The 21,158-nt window shown below is 45.5% G+C and overlaps 1 protein-coding gene across 1 annotated transcript in view; it reads right to left on the reverse strand.

Moving 5' to 3' along the window:
• CUBN (cubilin) overlaps window positions 1-21,158 on the reverse strand; it is a 212,563-nt gene that overhangs the window by 96,150 nt on the left and 95,255 nt on the right. Inside the window, exons 29-31 of the mRNA XM_026649328.1 lie at window positions 20,858-21,039; window positions 4,191-4,365; window positions 687-868 (exon numbers count right to left, since the gene is read on the reverse strand). Of these exons, the coding sequence (XP_026505113.1) occupies window positions 687-868; window positions 4,191-4,365; window positions 20,858-21,039 (539 nt within the window). The remainder of the gene's footprint in view (window positions 1-686; window positions 869-4,190; window positions 4,366-20,857; window positions 21,040-21,158) is intronic.

The following is a 21,158-nucleotide window of genomic DNA, read 5'->3' on the forward strand; positions in this document are numbered from 1 at the left end:
ACCTGGCTGGAGGGCCAACTCACGAAGAGGGAACACGCTGAGTTGGAGAGGGTGTGAGAGGACAACAGGAGAGATGCTGCTGGAGGAGGGTGCAATATCTGGCCAGAGCTAATCCCTAGAGTGGCCAGGAGAAGGCGCCACTAGTGGTGAGTGAATACCATGACATGAACACACAAAAATAATAATCAAGCCAGAATTATTTTTGCCCATGGAGACATCTCTCTACAACTCTGTAACAAATTCTATCTGGGCATGCCATTATATGGGTGACCAAGGTGTCTCAGAGTATGCAATGAGCTTATGTCATAGCCTACCCCATGAAAGGGCAAATCATAGTCAGATTCCTGTCTGTGCAGGGAATGCTCCCTCCATGCACTTGTGGGGCACACACAGCCCCTAAGGATGTGGGGGAGGATGCAGCAGCATGATACAGGTGTGCCATGTCTCTCTAAAGGTGGCAGCTTATGGGATAATGCCATCACTGGTGGAGCAAAGAGAGTTGTGCCACAGATTTAATATAGTTTTAAATTTGAGGTTTAGCTCTTAAATGAATAAATGCAGAACATAATTGCATGGCAAATATCCTGAAACCAACTGCAGCCTGGATTGTATAGTAAATTTCCTCCTTTGCAAACATTTCCCCAAGACTTGTTAAGGAAACTTTTGAAACATCCATTGTTACTTACAGCGACATTGTTGTAGTCACATGATTGGCGAAGTCCAATGTCAAAATCTGTGAAGTTCAGTAAAACACGGTGGCCATGGTCAACTTGGATAACCCAAGCACAATCAGTGTTGTCATTGTAAGGTTGAGGGTAGTTTGGAGAATGGATTTCACCACTGGAAGCTTGGAAAACTCCTCCACAACCTGGAAAGGGTGTAATCAACATCTATCAAAAAAACCTCATTTATCCTTAGCAGAAATGTAGCTGACTTTTCACCTAAACATCTAAATATCTTGAGTTTCTTATTTTTCTGTTAAGGATTCAGGAATCACTAAATTGCATCAGACCAATACTTCATCTGGCCCAGTATCCTGTCTGGGTATCCTGTCTCTAACCAGACCAGTGCCAGATGGCTAAGTGGAAAGTGTAAAACTTTCATAATGGACAACTGTACAACACCTGTAACTATGAGGGAAATTTCTTCCTACCCCAGGCAGCTAGTGGTTGGCTTATGTGCTGAAGCTGAGGGTTGATGTTCCTTATGCCATTTATTCTAGCTATTGTAAATGCAATTATAAATAATTTTCCACACCAGTATCAGAATGGTTGGATATGGCATGAGGGGAATTAGGAGTAATTTAAGTAGGGAGTGGGAAAAGCATTTCTGAAAACATAAGAACAACCTTGAGTCTCATCTCTCCTCCATAGATAGGGTGACCAGATGTCCCGATTGTATAGGGACAGTCCCGATATTTGGGACATGTAAGGTGAGGTGGTGGCCTTGGGGAGAATAGGGGGTAGGTGGGAGGGTGAGAGGGTGAGGTGAGAAGAGGGGGTAGGGGGAATTTGGGACGTGCAGGGCTGCGGCAGCCAGAGAAAGAGGCGACTTTCCCCAGCTCCAGAGCTGTGGCTGCCGGGGAGAGACGGCCCTCCTTCCCAGCCCCAGCTCGGGGACTGCCGCGGCGGGGGATAGAGGGCACATCCATTGCATTAGAAAGGTAAGATTACTGATATTAAAATACGAGTTCTGTGCTTTTATTTGTAGAACAAAAAAACATTAATTTTTTTTAATATAGCCCTTTTGTCCAAAGCGCTTTCAATAGTTAGCTAACGGTACAAACAACATTTGGAAAGATTAAGTAGTCCATTGAGACACTCAGCAATTTTCAAGTGGTCTGCAAAAAAAAAAAAGTTTGAGAACCACTGGTCTACACTATGGCACTACAGTGGCACAGCTGCAGCCGCTGTACTGCAGACATGGCCTTAGACAGGATGAAGTGAGACACAGGCCTTGCACTGACTCTCTGCATAGACACAAATTTCGCCCAAACATTTTGATGACTTCTAAATAAACTTTCACTTTGATGGTGTTTGTGCCCTCATGGACAGCCTTAGATGCAGTTTTCTTCATGTCAGCGTTCATGGAAAGCAAATCTCAGACCCTTATCTCCCAAGTCAAGATTAATTTAAGGAAATTTGTTTTGGGTGGAGGCAGCAGTACTGTAGTTCATCTCAGTTTGGTTATCCAATCAGGGAACAGAAACAATCCTATATAACTTTGTGGGCAGTCACAGAGCTTGAATATTGAATTGTGAATACAGAGTACTTGCAGTGAGTATTTGCCAGGTGATCCATCTGTTGAAGTTTGTTTGCATAAATTATGTTTACACAATACCGAAGAACTAATACATTTGTAAAAATGGTTCTTTAAATCTCAAAAGGAAAACAATCTCATAGAATCGAAGTCAGCTCAGCTCCTGGGTCCCAGCCCACAGAAAAGAACTGGAGGGTGCCATGCACATCCTTGATGCCGTATCCTCCTTGCAGTTATGTGGGTGCTTATGAATGCATTTTGATTTCTTCTTCTTCCATAATTCACACAGAGCGGGACGCCACACAGAACCAGGGGTATGCCAAGTCTAAAAATATGAATCTATGAAGGAGGCTAGGGAAGGGAAATTTATATTTCACAGAAGAATGCAGATATATCTGAATAACAATTGCAGGGCCCATTCTATGATGGACACATGGGAGATATATGAACTGAAACCTAAAACTTGGGTGTCTAAAGTTAGGCACTTAAATATCCATTTCAGCACCTAAATACTGCAAGTGAGCTGACTTTCAGAGGCCCTGTGCACCCACATGGACTTCACACTATTAACGAAGCATCTCTGGATTTAGGTACCTAATTTTAGGTATCCAAGTTTGAAAACTTTGGTCTTCACTTTTATTACCGAGGCCGAGCACATTAGCCAGGCATTTTTCATTTCAAAGGGTACAGAATGTAGCTAAGCTTGTCATGACAGTGTGAGGGGAAGGGTGCTCTGGAGCCCATACAATGGGATGCAGAGGTTGGCATAGCAGGCTAACAGTCATCAGTTTATTACTGAATAGTCGAGTGCTTAGGTGCACAATAACCCCATGACTTATTGGATTGCCAGTCACTTCCAGAACCTCCTTTCTGAAAGTAACTGTCAGTTGCAGCAAAGCCATATACAGAAATCATGTACTTTGTGAAAGGAAATACGCAAAAAGGAGAGATTTCTTTTTTATGGTTTGGATTCTTTTTTTAGGGCTCTGGTCCCTTTCCAGTTTCCTTCATTTGTATGTTGCAGTCTAAAGGGCACAATACACAGAGGAAAAACAAATGGAGAGGGACAAGCAGAGCTGCCAGTGACTTTTGCAAAATATAGGATTTAAGTTCAACAACAAAGACATTTTGAAACTGTCGTTAATTTTTTCATTTCCTGCAATTCAGCTGCAATTCAGTGTTCCCAAATACTTTCTGGTAAATCAGAGGATCCAACAATTTTTTTGGAAAATTGGTGCTGGCAACCAGCATCTATAAATATATGCCTGTAAATAATCATCCAATATGCTTTTCAGCATTCTGAATGTAGGGCCTTTTAAAAAGATTTTCTGTACTGTTTGGAAAAGCATTGTCATGTATTTCAGTGTTCCCTATTGAATTTGCCTGCTGTCATTTGAAAACTTCTTGTTTCACTGATTACTGGTGAGGTTTTGAACAAATAATTGCATGAGGGATGGATGAACCCTACAGAGTTAAGGTTTTACTAATCACTCCAAATATTTTTGGAGTTCGCAAGATTCTCAAAACTAGTTTGAGTTCTCAGATCTTTCTTCACTTTGTAATTTAAAACCAAAAGGGCCGTTGAATTTGAAAAAAAAAAAAACACAATTTTTTTTCTAGCTATACAGGAGCCTTTGAGATTAGCTATGGATAGAAGAATCCCCCACAAGACCAAGCTGCAGCAAGTGCTTATTCTATATACAGCTTATTTACTGCATTTATTTTCCCATTAGAATTTGTCTTTCTTCCCCTATCCACTTTTCACAGTTTCTCCTAAATGAAATGCAAATCCAGTAACATTTTGGTTCAAGTCAAACTTTCAAACCGGCAATATATGAAATGGTTAAAAATGTATGCCAAACAAGTTTACTCATCCCCACTTCTTCCTGGACTTCATCAGTTTTCATCAGCAATGATCCCCACAAACTCACCTCCTGGTGTTTCTTGCCAAGTGGCATTGAACCCCCTCCCATTCCTATATCTATTTGTCTTGAATCGGATTGCCATGGCATTGCCAGTGCTAGAGACTCGTAGGGGGTTCTGTGCTGGTCTTGAAACACACTGTTGGGCCAACCTCGGAGACAGAAAATCGGGCCCACCATAGATCTGGAAATAGAAGAAAAATTGGAGGTAAAAGCCTTTTAAAGAGACAGTTCACCATAACCGAGTAAATCACAATCACCTGTACAAATGGCTTTGCTTAATACTTGCAGTATTTAGGAAATATTATATTATAAACATTTAAAATTAACTCAAAAAACCCAAGGCCCTAAAATTATTGACCGTGACTCCAAATTTTAAAAAGCGCACTCACTGCTGCAGTATGCTCAAACCGATCATGAAAAAGAAAACATTTCAGAACTACCCATATTCAGTGTGTTTATAATGTGAACAGAAGTTGTTCAAAGGGTATAAAGGTGTGATGGCCAAATCAACAGGGTTCTTCACACATTGACCACACAATGGGGTTCTCTTCTCCTGCACGGTCAATGTACCATCCTCAAAGTTCATCTGATGTCTGTCAGAGGCACTAAAACCTTGAGCCACCCTCTGTGAGCGAGTTCAAGATTTTAGATGAACTTTCACATGGTCCATGCATTAAGAAAGAGTCTTCTTCTGGAACTTAAGCCCTCTTTCCCCTCCACACCATTCCCTCCAAACTATATCTATATACAATTAGAACATAGTTTTTGTGAGAACATAAACATGTGCTTTTCTTGCTCTGATGGATACAGCCTGTATCTCTTCCCTGAAGCGTATGCTGATTAGTTGTCTACATTAGGGGAGTTTGGACTGACTTCTTAGTTTTAGGTCAGATTCTGCCATCTTTGCTCAGGGTGACGGTGCCTTACTCTGTAATTCCATTGACTTAATTGGCTGAATGAAAGCTACTGGGCCTTGATCAAGGAAGTAAGATGAAGTCTTTCTAAAACTCTTTAGAGACAAAGGTATTCCTGGTACTGTTAAAAATTCTCATCTCCACAGAATGCAAAAAACAGGCATTTGGGTGCTATTGCTTCTTATTTAGCAGAGTTAATCTCACCAAAATCCATCTGTCATGATTCTCAAATAGTATCGTACAAGAAGGCCATCAAGCCCACCACCATTACCACCACCACTGTGCCACACTTTAACAAGTGATTCTTGAATTGTGTAGTCGGAATAGAGTGGGACTATGTAATTCTGATTCTTGATTTCAAATTCTCCAAGTTTGGATCTGGGGTTTGGTTTGGGCTTATTTGTAATTGGTGGGCCAGACTCACCCTCCCTTCATTAGCATGGCTTCTTGCAGCTGCGGGAAGGGCAGATGCTGGGTAAAATTTTCTAAGTACTTAAGCCCCACTGAAAGTAAGTTGGACGTAGATGCCTAAGTCGCTTACATGCTTTTGAAAAATGTACCCTCTGTTTTGGCCCTCTGCCCTCCATCAGGAGCTGTACCAGAGGACAGCTTACAAATCCACCAGCACTCAATAGGGGACCACGGGTGGAGGCTGCTGAGAGGATATACCAGATTACTGTGGTCAGGAGCACAGCAGGCTCTCATCCTGGTTGCTAGGGAATCCAACAGGCCCAGCTGGGCACTATGACCCTTCTCCAAATGGGTGCTTCCTGACTGGGCAGAGGAGCCTGCGGCCTGCTACCTGAGTCTTGCAGAAGCAGTGCAGCAGCTGTTCAATGCATATCACGACCGCAGCTTCACTTGCCCTGCTCCTGCTTCCAGTCCTTGTTCCAGTCCCTCTCTGGCCTGGTTCAAGTCCTTGCTCCAGTCTTGTTCCAGTCCAGCCTTGACTCCTAATCTAGTCTTTGACTCCCTGCCCTACTCCTGATCCTGACTCTGGTTCTGACCTTTGGCTTGGCTTCTCAACCCTGACTTCAGCTTTACCCCCTGCCTGGTAAACTCCGGAATCTACATTTGCCACTACTCCAAACTGCCACCCCAACTAGTGGCTGGTACCCTGACTTCCAGGGCCCCGCTCCTGCTTTGCTTCTTCCCCTTGAGGCTCTGCCCCTGCTCCACCTCTTCCCCCCCCAAAGGCTCTACCCCTTCATTCACTCCTCTCCCTCCTACTGCCATAAGGTTGCCACCTCTGAGGTACATCTGCCCACACATCCTAGGGGTAATAAGCACAATTTGCACACACACGGGCGATCTTCATTTACAGGTACTCATTTGATCTTCTCTATTTTTACACACACACGCACACACATACACACACACGGAGGTTTGCTTCATCAGCACACCCATTCTGGGGAGCAGAGGAAGGGCGCTCCCACTTTTGCACGTACAGCTGGGATAGAAGGGAGGATTCCTCCCTACATTTACATGGATGCCCAGATTGCGGGAGGGACTCCCCTTATTTACCTGAGAAGAAGGTCCCACCCATTTGCACACATAGTAGGAGTGTGTAAGGAAGTGAAACAGATGCTTCTCTGTTTGCAGCACACCCACCCAAGAGAGAAGAGGAGGGGAGCACACACACCCATTTGTTCCACACCTGCCCAGTTCCCACGCCCCACCAAACTTCAGTCTGAGAAACTTTCGGAACTTTCCCCAGCTGGGTGGTCGGGAGTGGACGGGGAAGGGAGGGCTGCAGGCTGTGATTGGTTGGGCAGGCAGGGCGTCAGGCTGTGATTGGCTGGGCTTTGTCCCCGTTCTCACAAGGGTGGCGATCGTTTGCTGGTAAACATCCCTCAGTGGGTTAAATTCAAATTGGCAGCGAGCGGTTTCCACAGATCAGAAAAAAAAACAAAAAACTGGACATTGGGCCTTGTCAAATGGCACCTGGACCCACAAGCTGAAACCCAGACTGTCCGGGTGAAAACTGGACAGATGGCAACCCAAACCCCAATCACCAGACAAGGTCCTGCTCCACCCACTAAGTAAGCCGCCCACACCCCCGCAGCTTACAACAATATTCCCTAGTTGTTCAACAAATGTCTGTGCCCATTCTCAACCAGTGCCAACCAAAGCTGTAGCTGCTCTGGCCCCTAACACTACATTAGAGGATGAGAAATTGTGGCAACAAACCCCAGCAGGCTTTCTACCATCAGGGCCCTGTGCTTAGAATTCTGCTAGCAGACACAAGTAGATACCCAGGCTGAATCTGTCCCAGTATTTTAATAATCTGGTGAATTTCAAAAGGTTCAGAAAAGCCCTGTGAATTCACCTTCAGGTTTTGGGATGGAAATACCACAAGAACCAACTTTCCATGTATCATTCCCACTTCTGGTCTCTTCTGAAAATAGTTGCAGATGGGAGCAAATATGATCTTTTAACAAACTCCCTCTGATATTTTGAGCCTTGGAAATGGTTCATGTGCTGTCTAAGCTCTAGGCCAAAGTTCAAGTCAAGTCTTTAAGAATCCTGTACTATGCCCCCACCCCCTAAACACCAAGGCTAAATGCAAGGCCGCTCTACATATTTTGCTTCATTGGGCACTATCACAATGGGATGCCCCACCCAGCCCTGTCCTTAGGGACATGGGGGGGGGGGGGAACAACTTGGCCTTTTGCCAGTGAAAACATTCAGTAGAAAGGACAAAGCAGCACCTCCTACTCTGCACCTTCAGTCCCTCTAGGGAATAACAATTAAATAGGTTTTTAAATATTACAGACTCTACAGATCATCAAGAGGTTTCTGTCTTTGTTTTTAGTGGCTGATTTCAAAAGCCTAATTGCCTGAATGTTTGCTTATGGGAGCACATTTTTGGCTTCCGGAGAGAAGCAGCATGACTTGAATCTATAATAGCTCCTCTGTCACCAATTAGCTAAAGACATTCTTGAGAAATCAGAATGAATGAAATTGCTGTTCAAATGTGGGCTTCATAATGAAGCAGCAACAGACCTGGGAAGAAGCATGTGTCTGTGCTCGAAGCTCACTTTCAGCAGTAAAACCTCACTACGTGGATGTCTGAATGGGCTAACAACTCCTGCAACTATCAGAACAAAGTCTGTTCACAAAGTGATCCGTTTTTCTCTTGCTTGTGGTCTCGCTCCCTGACTCAGAGTTCTAGCACAGTGTGTAGCCACAAACGTATTCTAAATCAGTGGTTCTCAACTAGTCATCTGGGGCCCCCTGGGGAGGCCACAAGCTGATTTCAGGGGGTCCGTCAAGCAAGGCCAGCATCAGACTCACTGGGGCCCAAGGCAGAAAGCCAAAGCCCCACTGCATGGGGCTGAAGCACGAGGCCCTGAGCTCCAACACCCAGGGCTGAAGCTGAAGCTTGAGCAACTTAGCTTCATGGGGCTCCCTGTGGCATGGGGCCCCAAGCAATTGCCCTGTTTGCTACCCCCTAGTGACGACGCTGACTTTTATATGCAGAAAATCAGTTGTTGTGGCACAGGTGGATCGTGGATGTTTTATAGCATGCTGGGGGGGCCTCAGAAAGAAAAAGGTTGAGAACCCCTGTTCTAAATCATCTAAACCTGTCTGGTAACAATATTTGGCAATAAAAACCATCCCCTAAGTCATTCAAATCTAATAAAAATAATGCATATGTCTCTTAGATATTCTCAGGGAAGTCTACACTACAGCCTAAGTCGATCTAACTTGCATTGCTCAGAGGTGTGAAAAAGCCCTCCCCTCACAGAGTGATGCAAATTTCGCTCTGTACACACCGGCGCTATGTCAGCAGGAGACGCTCTCCCACCAACACAGCTTATGCTACTCACCAAGGTGGAGTAATTATGCAGACAGGAGAGCGCTCTCCCGTTGGCATAGCACATCTTCACCAGACATGCTAGAGTGGCGCGGCTGCACAGATGTATGGCTGTAATGTAGACTTGCCTTCAATGTGTTCCCACTTTCCTGAGGACACCTTCATGCTGTGGACCAAATTCAACCCTGACATAAAATCCCCTGATTTCTGTGGTGTTAAACCCCAGGTGAAATGAATTTGGTCCATCTTGAACCGTTATACTTATTGTTGAGAACATCAAACCAAAAAGGTAAAGGGAAGAAAAAGTTAGTGGAAAATGAATTTCTGTTGGTTTCTTTTATGTTATTGGCCTGTTTTACATTTGCCTTCTGTGCAATTTCAAAAATCAAAAGGGCTAGTCAAAGCCAAGTAATTGTTGCTTTATTACAGTTAGGAGTGGATTTTCTTTTCTCCTTTGTGCCAGTTCAACTAATCAGATACTTTCAAAAGGGTTTCAGCAAAAACAAGCCACAGTGTTTCCATGACAAAAAGCAATAAAATGTTACTTTTGGCTACAGAGGAGAAAACCAATAGTTACCACATGAATGTCTAAAACAAAAGTGGGGAGAAAGGATGGAAAGAATTCTAGGGTGTGGTTCATGCAGAACAACAGTATGTCTGAGCTGCAAAAACATAAATAAAAAATAAAGTAATCTGAATAGAGCACTTCATTTAGAGCTAACATGATTTTTTTTATTGGGGTGCTGGACATCTCAGTAAAGCTGGTGGTTTTAGTCTGTTTTTATCTTTTGCTTCTGCCCTGTTAGCTCCATTTATTGTTACAATCAAGTCAGCATTCCAGAGTTATGAGCAACAGAAAGGCTGTTTTTATGTGGCCGGCTATGACACAGATTTCTGAGAATAAAACCGGTCCCTGTTAGGCTGACTGCTTAGTAAAAGGGGATAGGCTTTGATGGAGAGACAAAGTTACTTGTGGCATTAAGATCTAATCAACCTGGCTCTTTATATTTAAGTAAAAGGAAAAGATACATTGGCAAAATCCTTTCATTTCCAATCCACGGTCCCATCTTGTTATGGCAGCACAAAATTCCCCTCTGAAGTTTACAAAATGCTAATGGGTGATAAATAGGACATTAAATAACTAACAATGGAAACATGATTTTTCTGTGTATATATTTTCAATAGAAACTGTGTTTTCAAGGTTAATTTTAAACTCCTCCATTATTGCCCAAAAGGGATTTCTTCAATTATTTTAAAATGTAAAAACACCTCATCAAAAGCCAAGAAAATGCCCTGGCCAAGTGTCATTTTTGTTTTACTGTAGCACATGCCAAGGAAACTACTTCCTTTCAAGATGTGGTACGTGCAGCATTTTAAAAAGCAACTGAACTCTGTTTCTCCGACAGAAGCCCTCACATCATGAGAAGTCTGAAGAACGATCACAGTGGGCAGTATTGACATGATGTGGGGCCATTTCTGAAGCACTGGAAACTGCAGTTTATTTTTTTCTAGAATGCATGTGTTGGAAATGCCTGATTTCAAAGGGGATTTCTAACAGCAAACACAACAGTTTCTTGCACCCCGAAGAAGTGGCTTTTACATGGCAGAGGGGAACTTTACTCTGTGGATGAGGCTTGGAGCTTTATAAGCTTTGGCCAATATTTTGAAACTTGGGTGAACTACATTTAGGCTGTCTACACTATGAACGAGGGGTGTAATCCCCCTGCTCGTGTACACATACTTGTGCTAGGTCTCATTGAGTTAGTGCCAATATAAATAGCAAATTCGTCGGGCAATCCCGCGAGGTGGAGGACGATCTCTTTCACAGGTGTTTATTTTTATGGGTCCTTCGGTGACTAGGCTCGTTGGCAGACATTGCAGGTGGTGTTGGGACGCGATTGCTACATGACAGTTATCTGCCTTTTCTTTTCAGGCATTTTTCTGCGACCAGGGCAAGGCGATTTTTCTCAAAAATGGACGTTCCCTTCTCTGACAAGTCTTTGCCAGTTATCCCTGTTCTGAACTACAGTCTCCCAGTGTGTGGTGTCGATGCCACATCTCTTGATGTTTATCTTTAGGATGTCTTTAAAGCGTTTCTTTTGGCCTCCCTGTTTCCTTTCTCCTTTGGTGAGTTGGGTGTATAGCAATTGTTTTGGTAAGTGTACATCAAGCATGTGCACAGTACCCAGCTGGTGCTGGGTAATCAGGAACTCAGCATTGAAGATGTTGGCCTCTGTGAGGACACTGACATTAGTGCGACAATCCTCCCACTTTATGTTGAGAATTTCCGAAGAAAGTGCTGGTGCTGGCGTTGCAGGTTTTTCAGGTGTTTTCTGTACGTCACACAAGTCTCACAGCCGTAGAGGAGAGTTGTGATTACCACTGCTTTATAAACTAAAAGTCTAGTGTGTGTTCTCATATTGTGATTGTTGAACACCCGGTGAGAAAGTCTGCCAAAGGCAAGGCTGGCACAGTGAATTCTGTGCTGAATCTGGAAGTCTATGTCTTCCCTCTGTGAGAGACAGCTGCCAAGATAGGACTATAACAGCGTTTAAAAGAGAACTGGATAAATTCATGGAGGTTAAGTCCATTAATGGCTATTAGCCAGGATGGGTAAGGAATGGTGTCCCTAGCCTCTGTTTGTCAGAGGGTGGAGATGGATGGCAGGAGAGAGATCACTTGATCATTACCTGTTAGGTTCACTCCCTCTGGGGCACCTGGCATTGGCCACTGTCGGTAGACAGGATACTGGGCTAGATGGACCTTTGGTCTGACCCAGTACGGCCATTCTTATGTTCTTATGTTCAAAGTATTCTACATTTTCCAGTTCTTCTCTGGTCAATGTAGGTCTTCCTTGCTGGGCCTGATGATTGACCGGGAGATGGCTGATGGAAAATTTTTGTTTTGCCGATGTTCAGAGTTAGCCCTAGGCTTTTGTAAGCCTCAGAGAAGCAAGTAAGGGTTGTTTGTAGATCCTCCTTTGAGTGTGCAACTACAGTACAATCATTTGTGTACTGGAGTTCAGTTATTGTTGCTGATATTACTTTAGTTCTGGCATGGAGACAAGAAAGGTTGAAGAGGTTGCCGTCAGTCCGATATTGGATGCCAATGCCCTGTTGTAGATGGTCTTGGGTTAGGGTTTTCAGAGCTGCTAAGAAAATGGAGAAAAGGGTGGGTGCCAGTACACAACATTGGTTTACGCCAGTTCGGATAACAAAGGGCGCAGAGGTTGAGCCACTGCACAGGATGGAGGCAGTCATCTGGTCGTGGAGGGGTCTTACAATGGTGATAAATTTGCTTGGGCAGCCAAACTTTGACATAATTTTCCACAGAGCCTCATGGTTGACAGAGTTGAAGGTTTTGGCCAGATCGATAAAGGCCATATACAGCTTCTGGTGTTGTTCTTGACACTTTTTCTGGATCTGCCTGGCTGTGAAAATTATGTCGGTGCTGCCTTGTGATGGTCTGAAGCCACACTGAAACTCTGGAAGTACTTCCTCTGCAAGAGGGAGCAGGTGATTCAGTAAGATTCTAGCAAGAATCTTCCCAGCAATGGAGAGGACGGCAATGTCTCAATAGTTGACACAGTCGGCCCTGTCTCCCTTTTTGAAAATGGCGAAGATGTGAGCATTACCTAAGTCAGTGGGGATTTCTTCGGTGCGCCAGATTTTGAGGAGCAGCAAGTGAAGCTTGTTAGTCAATGTTTCTCCCCCCACTTTCAGTACTTCAGCTGGTATGCCATCAGGACCTGGTGCTTTATTGTTCTTCATTTGTTTAATTGCTTTGTGGACCCACTCAGGTGTTGGTGGGTTGGCAAGTTTCCCAGATTGGGTGCTGAGGGATGGAGTTGATTCTTGATTTAAAAACTTTTGCTAGTGTTCCTTCCAGCGCTCTTCGATGGATTCATCATCTTTAAGGGTTCTACAATCTTTGGATCTCAGTGGTGTGAGCCCACATGAGCTTGGTCCATACAGGGTCTTTGTCTCAAGCTCCGCATATCATGTCTGTCAGTGAATGCTTGGATTTCTTTTGCTTTGTCCTCCCACCATTTGTTTTTGATTTCTCGGATCCTCCTTTAAACTTCAGCTTTGAGCTGATGGAAAGAGCTCTGCTTCTGACTAGATGATAGGTGGTTTTGCCAGTCACAGAAAGATTTTCTCTTCTGGCCCAAAACGGCCTGTGATCTCAATGTTGTTGTTATCAAACCAGTCCTGATGGTGACGGGTAGCAAGACCGATGGATTCCTCGCAAGCCTCATGGATGTTTTGTTTTAGGGCTTCCCAGTCTTCTTATAGTGAGTCATATAGTGAGTTTTTCACTGAGGAGTGTTTGGAAATTTTCTTGGTGCACTGAGGATTGAAGTCTTTGGATGTTGTATTGCTGTCTGTATGATTTGGATTGCTTTCTATGTTTTGGTGCAATCCTGATAGACATGATTGACCTCACCAGGTGGTGGTCAGTCCACCAGTCATCGGCTCCTCTAATGACATGGGTGATTTGGACATGTCTTAGATCCTGTTTTCTTACAATGACAGTCTAGGAGGTGCAATTGTTTTGAACGGGGGAAGGGCTGGCCTTATGGGTAGGCAACATGGTCGGCTGCCCTGGGTGCTGTGGTCAGGAGACACCATCAGTGCTTAATTTTTTCCAGAGCTTGCCCGGGCTGAGCCACGGCACCTTTCAGGTTGGCAGTTCATAGCCCCAGCATCTCTGGACTGTCAACAGCTGCCACTCTCCAGCCATCCAGCTCTGAAGGCAGTGCTGCCAGCAGCAGTGCAGAAGTAAGGGTGGCAATACCATACCATGCCACCCTTACTTCTGCGCTGCTGCTGCTGGTGGCATTGCCTTCAGAGCTGGGCACCTGACCAGCAGCCACCGCTCTCCAGCTGCCGTGGTCAAGAGGCAAGGAGCGGGGTGGGCCTGGGTTGCAAGTCTGCAGAAAGGAGCTTGGGGCAATGGGGGCGGGGGAAGGCAGCAGGACCTGGGGTCAGTGGGGAGCCTGGGGAGACAGAAGGGGCCAGAGGCAATGGTGGAATGGATGGGGAGGCAGTGGGGGCCAGGAGCAATAGAGGGATGGATGGGGAGGCAATGGGGGTCAGGGGTGATGTGGAAGTGGATGGGGAGGCAGAAGGGGCCAGGGGCACCAAAATATAAGTTGACCCAGGGTATCATTTTCCCTAAGGCTGGCCCTGAACATGTGTTGCCAAGTTGTTTTGTACTTGTTGCTTTGTCTGAAGATTGTGGTTGTGATCACAAGATCGTGCTCTGCACATTTGCTGAGTAGAGGATGCCATTGGAATTGGTCTTGCTCACTCCTTCCTTCCCAATGGTGCTACTCCACATGTTAGAATCTTGGCCAACTCATGTATTAAAGTCCCCTGAGAGGATTATCTTATCTGGTTTTGGAATGCATGACAGAATTTTATCAAGGTCAGCGTAGAAGGATTCTTTCTGTTCTTCATCAGCGTCAAGTGTTGGTGCATATGCACTGATAATGGTGGCAAATGACTTATTGATCAGTTGGATGTGGAGGGTCATAAGGCGCTCATTGATGCCGACAGAGAGCTCAGTCAGGCGATTGAATAGAAGGTTCTTGATTGCAAAGCCAACACCGTGTATTTGCCTGTCGCTTGCTGGTTTTCCTTTCCAGAAGGAAGTGTAACTGCCACCCTCTTCCCTCAAGTGGCCTTCATCTTCACGTGTTGTCTCGCTGAAAGCAGCAATGTCGAGTTCTTGGGCAACGATTGCTGTTCTGCATTTGGGTCTTTCACTTTTTGAGTCATCTAGTAGGGTATGGACATTCCGAGTTGCAAGAAATGTTTTTGGTTTTCAACCACATTGGGAGTGATCCCTCCGAACGCGGTTATCTGAATGCAGTTATCCAGTATGGTGGGATAGCTTATGTTTGGGACACCTTTTCTAGCTCCTTCCCCATATGGGGTGAGCAGAGGGGTTCCTAAAAAGGCCTGCTCAGTCGTGACCACAGCTGCCAAAAATGCCCCCCTATCCCAGTCCAGGGGCACATGACGACCATCTTGCAGTCACTGCCTATGTGTGGGTCTGTGAGTAGAGACTCTTGGTGATCACTTCACCTATCCCCATCGCCACTCACCCATTACTGCAGAACTTTTATGGGTGGAGGTGGGGAAAAAGTTCCTCCTGTGAGAGAAGGCTGCACATGAGTAGTTTAATGTGGGGGAGCCGTTGAGTGGTGATCCTGCTTCATCCGCCTGCTCTGCCATTGAGGTCTTATACTGGGTTGTGTTGTGTTGGGCTGCACTTTGTCTGGTACCTCATCTTCGGCCTTACCACCATGGAGTACAGGGCTCCCGACGGCATCGCTCTTAGGGTCTTAAGTATACACAAGCTTCTCCGCCACGTCAAGGTGGCAGCCCAAGGAGAAGAAATAGCAATGTAAGCACAGTAGCACAGGTAGCAGCAGAGGAGGCATGGTTGAGCCATGCTGAGTACATACCCACTGGTTTCAGACGGGTTTGTATTTGGCATCGCTCCCCTGCCAATACCAGTACTACCATAGCTACGCTGCTATTTATATTTGCACTAGCTCGACATTTTATTCTATTTTTCCCCCCACTTTTCAGCTAGGTAGCTAAACATGAATTCAGGTGCCTGACTTTAGGCTCCTAAGTTTCCACATTTTTGCCTTTGTTTTTTAAAAAGAAACAATGCTGAAGTGTGCTTTCTCCATGCACCATCAGTGACAACGGCTGGGATTTCAAGATTCTGGTAGGGTTTTGCAGAACTTGTAGTGTGCTGCTCAGATACAGTAGGACCATTGTACCATACCGCAGCAGAGAAAACAGCAACTTACAACAGCCCTTGATCATAGTTAACCATTATCTTCTATTTCCACTGAACCAGGGTAATCATTTGGTTTGAATACGTGTTTTCTAATCTGAAGAGCTAGAAAGTAACACATTTAGGGCTGGTCTACGCTACACAGTTAGGTTGATGTAAGGCAGCTTACATCAACCTAATTATGTCAGTGTCTACACTACAGCCTTCCTCCCCGAAGGAAGTGCCCTACTACACAACATCATAACTCCACCTCTACAAGAGGCATAAGCATGGGCGGCGGGCGAACCACGGGCACAGGGAGGCTAGTCTCTGCTCCTCCTACCCCCTTCCCTCACAGGAGCCAAGAGTGCCAGGCAGGTGGTGCGGCCCCCCAGCCCTGGCGCGCTGGGTGGGCAGGCAGCACGAGCACTGGCTCCTGCCGCCCAGAGATCCTGGCCGCAGGCCTGCCCCCATTAGCCCCAGCCCCCACCTGGGGCCCCGGCCGTGAGTGAAGAGCTGTAGAGTGCCAGGAAGCAGGAGGAAGCCTGGGGGTGGAGCGTGGGCAGGGCCCTGCAAGGCTGTTTGGGGAGTTTCAGCCTCCCACGGCCTTTGATACCCACCACCCCGGGCATAAGGCTTATGTTGTTCTAGTTAGGGTGCCACAGTGTCTGTGTAGACCAGGGGTCGGCAACCTTCGGCATGCGGCCCATCAGGGTAATCTGCTCACGGGCCGCAAGATGTTTTGTTTACATTGATGTCCGAAGGCACGGCCCCCCGCAGCTCCGAATGAACGCAGTTCGCCATTCCCGGCCAATGGGAGCTGTGGGAAGCGGCGCGGGCTGCAGGGATGTGCTAGCCATTGCTTCCCAGAGCTCCCATTGGCCAGGAATGGCGAACTGTGGCCACTGAGAGCTGCAGGAGGCCATGCCCGTGGACAGTCAATGTAAACAAAATGTCTCGCGGCCTGCCAGCAAATTATCCTGATGGGCTGTGTGCTGAAGGTTGCCGACCCCTGATGTAGACACTGTGTTCCTTACATATACTGTCTTGTCAATTTCACGGTGGACCCCACTCCCAGCCAGGATCTGGTATGAGAAGCCTGGGGGGCTTCCCTCTGCTCTCAGCTGGAAGCCAGAGTGAGAAGCCATAGCAGCCCTCTGCCCGTTCCCTGGCGAGGGGCGGGAAGGGGGCGGAGAAGCTGGGGCAGCTGGACCCCACTTCCTGGGGGCAAGAAGCTTCTCTCTGTCGGGGGAAAGGCAGCCCACTGTGAGCCCGTGGGGCAGCCAGGCTCCTGGCAGGGAGCTGCCAGCAGTCCTGAGAGACCAGGCTATCAGCTTCCCACACTGGCCCTCTTAGGTGGATGGAAGCGCTCCTGGTGAGGACATGCTCCACCAACCCAAGGAGGGTAGTGCAGACATGCACCGCCACAGTAGTTACTGTGGTAGCTGTAAGTCAACCTAATATAGGTGTACTGAGGTTTGTAGAGGAAACATATCCTTTGTGTAATACACAAAGCTCCACCCACTGTACACAATTTAAGGGCAGGTCCACACTAACCCCCCAGTTCGAACTAAGATACGCAACTTCAGCTACGTGAATAACGTAGCTGAAGTCGAAGTATCTTAGTTCGAACTACAAGATACTTACCGCGGGTCCACACGCGGCAGGCAGGCTCCCCGTCGACTCCGCGTACTCCTCTCTCAGAGCAGGAGTACCAGTGTCGACGGCGAGCACTTCCGGGATCGATTTATCGCGTCTAGACAAGACGCGATAAATCGAACCCAGAAGATTGATTGCTTACCGCTGAACCCGGAGGTAAGTATAGACGTACGATAAGTGATGAAGCTGTGCGGTGCTAAAGCTAATCTTTGGGTGCACAACAATCACGACGGCATAAATCCTTCCTCCCTCCCAATAACTTGACAAACACAGAAAGCTATGCTATGTATATCTAATAACCATGAGTATGACTTTTCTAGGCATTGTGATGAACTGGTGTGTGCACCTGTGTAAGTGTACCAGGGATCAGTGCTGGAATATGGCATATCAGCTATGAGACAGAATAGCATTTGTCTCTGCTACTGAAGCTGAGTTAATAGAGCTACTCCCTTAAGCCCCAGTCCTGCAAAGACACTGAAGTCAATGGGACTAGTACCCACAGTGCATAAAGTTAAGCATGTGCACAAATCTTTGCAGGATCGGGACCTTAGTTGTCTCTCCAAGACAGGATGCACTGTTTTAGAATCAAGAATCCCGAGTTCAGTTGTATTACATCTCTGTGTGTATGAATGTTAAATGAACAGGGTATTTGGCTGTATGTAACCAAGAGATTAACCCACTCATTTGTTCCAAAACAGAGGTTCCCCTTCACTGCTGATTGGATGATTTATGACAGTAATCTCTTTACTGTAGGGCTCTACAAGGGTCTTTCACCTTAATTAGCTGCTTCCTTCTTATTACTCCATTATGTGGATTATCCTCTGGCATGAGGAAACTGTATATGATATGATACTATATGATATAGTACTGCCCAGTGGCATGCTTTATTTAAAGACTAAGAGGTCCTCAGGGCAGTGCTGCCTTTTACTATGTGCATAGATTCATAGATTCATAGATTCTAGGACTGGAAGGGACCTCGAGAGGTCATCGAGTCCAGTCCCCTGCCCGCATGGCAGGACCAATTACTGTCTAGAACATCCCTGATAGACATTTATCTAACCTACTCTTAAATATCTCCAGAGATGGAGATTCCACAACCTCCCTAGGCAATTTATTCCAGTGTTTAACCACCCTGACAGTTAGGAACTTTTCCCTAATGTCCAACCTAGACCTCCCTTGCTGCAGTTTAAGCCCATTGCTTCTTGTTGTATCCTCAGAGGCTAAGGTGAACAAGTTTTCTCCCTCCTCCTTATGACACCCTTTTAGATACCTGAAAACTGCTATCATGTCCCCTCTCAGTCTTCTCTTTTCCAAACTAAACAAACCCAATTCTTTCAGCCTTCCTTCATAGGTCATGTTCTCAAGACCTTTAATCATTCTTGTTGCTCTTCTCTGGACCCTTTCCAATTTCTCCACATCTTTCTTGAAATGCGGTGCCCAGAACTGGACACAATACTCCAGCTGAGGCCTAACCAGAGCAGAGTAGAGCGGAAGAATGACTTCTCGTGTCTTGCTCACAACACACCTGTTAATACATCCCAGAATCACGTTTGCTTTTTTTGCAACAGCATCACACTGTTGACTCATATTTAGCTTGTGGTCCACTATAACCCCTAGATCCGTTTCTGCCGTACTCCTTCCTAGACAGTCTCTTCCCATTCTGTATGTGTGAAACTGATTTTTTCTTCCTAAGTGGAGCACTTTGCATTTGTCTTTGTTAAACTTCATCCTGTTTAACTCAGACCATTTCTCCAATTTGTCCAGATCATTTTGAATTATGACCCTGTCCTCCAAAGCAGTTGCTATCCCTCCCAGTTTGGTATCATCCGCAAACTTAATAATCGTACTTTCTATACCAATATCTAAGTCGTTAATGAAGATATTGAACAGAGCCAGTCCCAAAACAGACCCCTGCGGAACCCCACTCGTTATGCCTTTCCAGCAGGATTGGGAACCATTAATAACAACTCTCTGAGTACGGTTATCCAGCCAGTTATGCACCCACCTTATAGTAGCCCCATCTAAATTGTATTTGCCTAGTTTGTCGATAAGAATATCATGCGAGACCGTATCAAATGCCTTACTAAAGTCTAGGTATACCACATCCACAGCTTCTCCCTTATCCACAAGACTCATTATCCTATCGAAGAAAGCTATCAGATTGGTTTGACATGATTTGTTCTTTACAAATCCATGCTGGCTGTTCCCTATCACCTTACCACCTTCCAAGTGTTTGCAGATGATTTCCTTAATTACTTGCTCCATTATCTTCCCTGGCACAGAAGTTAAACTAACTGGTCTGTAGTTTCCTGGGTTGTTTTTATTTCCCTTTTTATAGATGGGCACTATATTTGCCCTTTTCCAGTCTTCTGGAATCTCTCCCGTCTCCCATGATTTTCCAAAGATAATAGCTAGAGGCTCAGATACCTCCTCTATTAGCTCCTTGAGTATTCTAGGATGCATTTCATCAGGCCCTGGTGACTTGCAGGCATCTAACTTTTCTAAGTGATTTTTAACTTGTTCTTTTTTTATTTTATCTGCTAAACCTACCCCCTTCCCATTAGCATTCACTAGGTTAGGCATTCCTTCAGACTTCTCGGTGAAGACCGAAACAAAGAAGTCATTAAGCATCTCTACCATTTCCAAGTTTCCTGTTACTGTTTCTCCCTCTTCACTAAGCAGTGGGCCTACCCTGTCTTTGGTCTTCCTCTTGCTTCTAATGTATTGATAAAAAGTCTTCTTGTTCCCCTTTATTCCTGTAGCTAGTTTGAGCTCATTTTGTGCCTTTGCCTTTCTAATCTTGCCCCTGCATTCCTGTGTTGTTTGCCTATATTCATCCTTTGTAATCTGTCCTAGTTTCCATTTTTTATATGACTCCTTTTTATTTTTTAGATCATGCAAGATCTCGTGGTTAAGCCAAGGTGGTCTTTTGCCACATTTTCTATCTTTCCTAACCAGCGGAATAGCTTGCTTTTGGGCCCTTAATAGTGTCCCTTTGAAAAACTGCCAACTCTCCTCAGTTGTTTTTCCCCTCAGTCTTGATTCCCATGGGACCTTACCTATCAGCTCTCTGAGCTTACCAAAATCTGCCTTCCTGAAATCCATTGTCTCTATTTTGCTGTTCTCCCTTCTACCCTTCCTTAGAATTGCAAACTCTATGATTTCATGATCACTTTCACCCAAGCTGCCTTCTACTTTCAAATTCTCAACGAGTTCCTCCCTATTTGTTAAAATCAAGTCTGTACAGTGCCTCGCACAATAGGACCCTGTTCTTGACTAGGGCCTCTAGATTGACAGCCAAAGAAATAAACACCTTCCATAGGGGGTTTTTGCCCTCCCCTGAAAACTCTGACATTGGCCATAATCAAAGACAGCATATTGGAGGATATGGCTTGTTCTGGTAGTGCAGGTCTTGTTTCTGTGCTCCAGACAGAAACATGCATAACCAGCATACTCTAGAGTGCTGCAACCAAAGCTCTTACCTCCAAAACATCATAGTTGCAGTCTGAGTGATATCCAATGTCGAGTTCCTGAACGGTGAGTTGAATGCTGCTACCAGGTGCTGTGTCAATGTACCAGACACATTCCTTATTGCTTGGGTACCTGTTTGGGTAGCCAGGGCTATTGAAAGATCCTGATGCACCAGAGAGTTCTTCACCACAACCTGTTGAAGTAGCAAAGCATGCTGATCAATTAAGTACTATAGAAACAAAACCATCTGACAACTATGATTGGACTCAAAGATAGATATCAGCACATTTTTAACGTGCAAATACTGTACAA

This window comes from Terrapene carolina, unplaced genomic scaffold (genome assembly GCF_002925995.2).
Source record: "Terrapene carolina triunguis isolate 2854851 unplaced genomic scaffold, T_m_triunguis-2.0 Scaffold84, whole genome shotgun sequence".
Lineage (NCBI taxonomy): Eukaryota > Metazoa > Chordata > Testudines > Emydidae > Terrapene > Terrapene triunguis.